The sequence below is a fragment of the Bufo gargarizans genome, chromosome 8 (assembly GCF_014858855.1).
Source record: "Bufo gargarizans isolate SCDJY-AF-19 chromosome 8, ASM1485885v1, whole genome shotgun sequence".
NCBI lineage: Eukaryota > Metazoa > Chordata > Amphibia > Anura > Bufonidae > Bufo > Bufo gargarizans.
In genome coordinates, this window is record NC_058087.1 from 89,947,794 (window position 1) to 89,954,261 (window position 6,468).

The following is a 6,468-nucleotide window of genomic DNA, read 5'->3' on the forward strand; positions in this document are numbered from 1 at the left end:
TTCCATTTTTTTTTGCACAATGGGGCCGCAAAAAATAAAAATGGAAGTTACTCTGTGTGCATTCCGTATCTTAGTTCCACAAAATAATAGAACATGTCCTATTACTGTCCGCATCACAGACAAGGATAGTGCTGTTCTATTAGGAGCCATCTGTTCCGTTCCACAAAATACAGAATGAACACGGACGTCATCTGTATTTTTTTTTTATGGATCAGTTTTTTGTTTTAAGTAGTGTTTCCAGTTCCATTCTGTTTTTCTGTTCCGTTTTTCCATATGGCCTATACAGTAGACCGTAATTACATAGGAAAACATTGGGCTGGGCATAACATTTTCAATAGATGGTTCTGCAAAAAACGGAAAGGATACGGAAGACATACGGAGTACATTCCGTATGTGTTCCTTTTTTTTTTGCGGACCCATTGACTTGAATGGAGCCACAGAATGTGATTTGCGGGCAATAGTAGGACATGTACTATCTTTGAATGGAATGGAAAAACAGAAATACAGAAACAGAATGCATACGGAGTACATTCCGTTTTTTTTGCGGAACCATTGAAATGAATGATTCCGTATACGGACCTAAAAAAACGGCTCGTATAAAGAACGCAAAAAACGTTTGTGTGAACGATGCCTTAGGTTTACAAATACTGACCAAATCTGCAGTGTGTGAATAAAGCCCGATTTAGATAAATAATGACCAATTTCACTCAGATCTAGTAACTGCTTGGTGGAAGTGAATTGTAGCCACTGTATGCAGGTTCTGCAATGACATTTGGCCATGGGACAGGCTCTTCCCATGTTATACAAGGTATCACAGCTGAATGGCAGTGTGTAAGCCGATAACATACACTGAGCTGTAGGTGCAAAAATCTATAAAAAAATAAAAATAAATACATTTGTGTTGATTTAGATAAATCCGCTTTTACCGATCTAGCAAAGTCTGATAACCCGCATAGGGATTGTGTGTCAGTGATGTAACCACTGAGCTCTGCTACATCTGCTTGGCTCCCGTGTGTAAACCGTGCCTATTGGCAAATGCTAACTCCGCAGGACTCTTTACTGGCCAAGCACGGGCAGAAAAGACGGATGCAATGAAGGAAGTGAACAGATAGCATGTGCAAGGACATAAAAAAAACATGTCAGGGTGGTTTTCATAGAGCCAGTGTCAGGACTGTGCCTGGACTTCACTTTCGCTCACCTATTAACCATTTTACACGGCTCATGCTTTGATAAACTGCATGACAAATCAAACAAAAATGCTGCTGAGCTTTCACAATGGGCGCTGCTTGTTTGCCATTGTCAAACAGAAGAGCCCGAGCCTCTTATTGAAGTCCCCGGGCAAAGCATGTGACAGCGGGAGTGAGCGGCCGATCACGGGCCCGTCCACAGTCTCTATTACGCTGGGGCTATTAGTTTTACCTCGTGTCTCATTAGGAGAATTCACATGCCCGAGCTAAAGTCATTCGTAGATTCCTGTGAGCAAATACCGATTAGGATCACAAAATAGTGGATATGACTAAATTAGCGTTTCCTCCAGACACAAGTGGCTGACAGGGGCAGAGACCCGACCTCGCACAGGCTCCATCCACAGGTGCGTTTTATGCCGGAAGCACGCGGCAGCGCGATGTGCCGGACGCTGCCGCGTTTATTCTGCGCACTCTTGACTCACCGAGTATGTAGTTGGTTTTCCAGCCACAAAGCCATAGTGAACATGTGGGATTGATAAGAACAAGTTCTCAGTGTCTACACAAAGAAGGTGGGCCGGCTGCACACACAGGCAATGGCAGAACAAATACCTGAACAGGACACGCTGATTACACAACCTGACAATGGATCACCGCATGGCCTAAACACACAATGCAGGTTAACCCTGGAGGGTCTGGGGTTTTTTACATCATTATTGGGCCAAAAGTAGGAAACATTTCTAATGATGGAAAAGATGGTCATTTTCTGAAAGTGTGAGAAATTCATTACCCAAAAGAGAACCAGTGATAGGAATGGAGAAGGCAGGCAGCTTATAAAGCTTCACATACAGATGTGGCACTTACCATGTCAGATACTGTGGGGGAGTTCATCACACCTTGTCACAAAAAAGGGGCTTTGCGACTTCTCATATATTTTTACACAACTCCTACAGTTCTGAAAAGTGGACGTAGCTATCTATATTAATAGTTTTCACTCAGGATTTATCACCAATACAAAAAAGTTCTAAACTCCCTCCAGCACAAGGGTGGTGTAGAAAAACTGGAGCATCCTTCATGTTAGGTGTACAAACACATCACATGTAACAAGCACCACACGCTATTTGATAAATGTGGTGCAAAGCCCTTCAACACAGACAACCTCAAATAATCTAAATCAGCCCCTGTGTATCTAACTGTCAGGTGTCTGCTACATCTGTATGTCTGTGGAAGCGGAGCTGGAAACCTACAGACCCCAGAGAACTACCTAGTAATGGCAGCTCTGGGAGGTAATGCCCCCTTCTGTCCTGCAGGGGTCCTTACGGCTATAAATCACATAGGCTCCTGCATATTACAACACAAACTCGTATTTAATGTCATTGCAATACCAAAGGGGCATTATCTGGACTAAGTGCAGGTCTCCGGTTTGTTCTACATGGCTGTATGGGCATGCACTTAGAAAACCGTGTACGGTTTTCTCATTTTGGATAGGAGTAAGCAACCTCCTACAAGAGAAGGGGCAGCATTTATCAGAATGATGTAAATATATATTACCTGTAGCTCATCTCTTGTCCACCTTCCATGTTCACCAACATTTTCAAGTGACTAGAACATTATAAAATGTATATTGTCGAGAAGCCAAATTTGAGTAAATTACGTTTTTTCAATGATGTGTGCACAATTGCCCCTGAAACAGCTACTCTGAGTAAAGGAGCTTCTATGGGTTCTGAATGCTGACAACCATAAAGGTGAAACAATGTACACATTGTCAGAGCACAAAACGTTGACTAGCAGTAAGACAAACACATCCTCGATAGGCCAGGCAAGTGCAAGGGGCATTGGTCAAACATGAGACATTGGCACCTGCTTGTGGTATAAAGCTGAACTTGGCAAAGCAGTCCTCGCGGTTAGTGCCGTGCTGGCTTCACTGTACACCAAGGCATTGATGGACTTGCTGCTTCTGCAACATCTACTTGTCAATCTCTTCCAAGACTCCCAGGTTTTTCCAGTCCAAACCCATACACCTGAGGTTATGCCAACCAACAGACACATAAAGTACTTTAACATGAAAACTGCATACTTAGGCCTGGATCTCTTTTTGTCGCCCGAACAGCAGTTGTGGGATTTTTCCCAAAATTCTCTGCAGTGCTGTTCATATATATAACAGGCAACCACGATGATTGCAGGTACGGTGTACAGGACAGTAAATACACCTATTCTGATCATCAGTTTTTCCAGTTTGTCGGTTTTGGTGCCACCTTGTTTTATAACGCTCCTAATTCTGAAGAGCGAAACAAAGCCAGCCAGCAGAAACATTGTCCCTGTGAAGAGGTACACTACGAGTGGGGCCAAGACAAAACCACGGAGGTTGTCCAGGTTTTGATTACCCACATAGCAGATTCCAGCCACAGGGTCACCATCCACTGAACTTAAAGCAAGGACAGTTATGGATTTGATGCTTGGTATGAGCCAGGCCGCCATATGGAAGTACTGAGAGTAGCTGGCAATGGCCTCATTACCCCACTTCATACCAGCGGCCAAAAACCATGTAAAAGATAAGATCACCCACCAGATGGAACTGGCCATTCCAAAGAAGTAGATAAGAAGAAAAACCATTGTGCAGAGGGCTGGTCCTGTTGTCTCGTAATGAATGTGGTCCCTGTTGCAGGCAACATTTTCATGACCTACAATAAGTCTGATGATGTAGCCTAAGGATACAAAGAGATAACACGCAGATAAGAAGATGATAGGCCTTTCCGGGTACCTAAACCTCTCCCTGTCAATCAGAAATGTGGCCACAGTAGCAAGGGTTGAGATGAAACACAATATGGACCACAACCCTATCCAGAAAGTAGCAAATGTCTTCTCGTCCTGGGTGAAGTAGGGCTGGAAACATGGCATGGCACAATTTGGCACCTGGCCTGTCTTGATTCTATTATACAGTGGATGGGATTCTTTTGTTATGGAGATGAAAGGTTCTCGGCATTTGCATACCCCTTCACAGTCACCGTTTGGTTGCTTCTGACTATGGAGAGGAGTCAAGTGCTTTGGTCCTCTGGGCGGATGAGTTGGTTTTACAAATAAGGGTGGAAGTGTGGTGGTTTCAGTCCTGTTATAATCCATACAGAGGTTTTCTGGGTCTCCATTTTGTGGAAGTTTGTCACAGTTCATTCTCTCAGGCCAACCAAACCCATATTGTCTCATGAGTGGAGAGCATCCCGCTTTAGCCCGTTCACATACAGATCTGCAGGGCGGAAGAGGTTTCTTGTAGTCAGCCAAGCAAATCGGTGTATACATGCTGCACAGGAAAAACTTCAAATCAAGTGAGCACTGAATTTCCACTAAAGGCCAAAACTGATGCACTTCCAGGCCGGCTTCATCTTGAGTGTCGTGGTTGAACTGGTTGGGCATGTAGGTGTGATTATATCCAATACCCTTGCACATTGGTACAGTGATATCCTGGCACACAATTGCTTTGGATGCCGCAGACACTGGCATTGGTGCTTGCAGGATGAACACAAGGCCCAGTACAAAGACTCTCGGATTCAGTCTGGCCATGTCTTTAATGCTTAGATCATATTCAGCTGCAATGTTCTGTGGAGCTCCAGGTATCTTCACACGTTTAGACGGCTGTGGTATACCGCTTACTGAAAAATAATAATAATGGGATTAATAATACTGGTAAAAGCAGAAAAACAACACATACCTATAGGAACCTGACCGACTACAAGTAATACTCCAGTTATGTGTCAGGGAGGACTATACATGAAAAGTCAGCAACAAATCTCAAACTGAGAATGTAGCAAGTACCGACCTGAGGATGGGAGCGTATACAGTACTATAATAATGCTGAAGAACATTCCGGAAGATCACATATGGCTGGATGATACAGAAATAAGCATCTCACCCCGCACCGCCATAGACATGCCCCACGTTATCATTAACCCCTTACCTTCATGTGACAGTTTCTAGGACTTCTGCAGCGCCCAGCCTTGTGGTGACCGTGGACAAAGCCTTCTGCAAGTTGCCTTTTAAAGTAGAAAAGGGAAGAAGTGAACTTTGGACGCCTGTGAGAATACATAGAGAAAGGGCGGTACTCCCAGTGCTGTGCCCTGATTGAACTGGTGCTACTCCCAGTGCTGCCCCCTGATTGTACTGATGCCCGGTTGTACTCCCAGTGCTGTGCCCTAATTGTACTGGTGCCTGGCAGTACTCCCAGTGCTGTGCCCTGATTGTACTGGTGCTACTCCCAGTGCTGCCCCCTGATTGTACTGGTGCCCAGCGGGACTCCCAGTGCTGTGCCCTGAATGTACTGGTGCTACTCCCAGTGCTGCCCCCTGATTGTACTGGTGCCCGGCGCTACTCCCAGTGCTGCCCCCTGATTGTACTGGTGCCCGGCGGTACTCCCAGTGTTGCCCCCCGATTGTACTGGTGCCCAGTGCTAGGAATACAAGGCTCCCGTCGGCGGCTGTCCTCACCATCGCACTTTCTTCCAGTTGCGGTGAAGTTCACGGTGTCCTGCCGGTGTCCATGCCGCTGCCCCATAGCCGCCCGAGGCGCAGACACTTGCAGTGACGGTCCGGTCCCGCAGCCCTGTGACCGCGCAGACCAGCAGCTCTGCCCGCACTTCTCTTATCTGTCTACCTGTGCTCAGAAAGGATCTTCGCAGGACACACCCATTTGTCACTGGGACCCCGCCCTCTGCTACTGATTGGAAGATTGCCATTCCTGTCCCTCCCACTTTATGTAAAATGTCCCCGCCCTTGTCCTCAGCGCTGCGATTACGCTCTTGTCCAGACATTGGCGGTATCGCGCAGCTGTAAGGAGTCGGGACTGGTACTGTCCTTATTACAGAGTCACCAGCGTCCATTCTCCGGGAGGTATGATGGAGAAGAAGCAGATGTGACGGCTGCTGCTGCGACATCTAGAAGATGGGACAAGATGCTGGACCTGTTCACGCCAGGACAGTGCCCAGAGGCAGCAATAGAGCTGTCTGATATACACACATGTGTGCGAGATGTGTACATACAGTCTGATATACACACATGTGTGCGACATCTGTACATACAGTCTGATATACATACATGTGTGCGAGATGTGTACATACAGTCTGATATACATACATGTATGCCACATGTGTATATACAGTCTGATATACATACATGTATGTGACATCTGTACATGCAGTCTGATATACATACATGTATGCCACATGTATACATGCAGTCTGATATACATACATGTATGCGACATGTGTACATGCAGTCTGATATACATACATGTATGC

The 6,468-nt window shown here is 45.7% G+C and overlaps 1 protein-coding gene across 1 annotated transcript; it reads right to left on the reverse strand.

Annotated features, from left to right (window-relative positions):
- Window positions 1-553: 553 nt before the first annotated feature.
- Window positions 554-5,802, reverse strand: FZD5 (frizzled class receptor 5). The gene is made up of 3 exons (XM_044304421.1): window positions 5,660-5,802; window positions 5,134-5,209; window positions 554-4,828 (listed from the first exon to the last, which is right to left on the reverse strand). Exon 3 carries the CDS (start codon window positions 4,737-4,739, stop codon window positions 3,024-3,026), a length of 1,716 nt encoding a protein of 571 aa, XP_044160356.1. The 5' UTR covers window positions 4,740-4,828; window positions 5,134-5,209; window positions 5,660-5,802; the 3' UTR covers window positions 554-3,023.
- Between the last annotated feature and the right edge of the window lie 666 nt (window positions 5,803-6,468).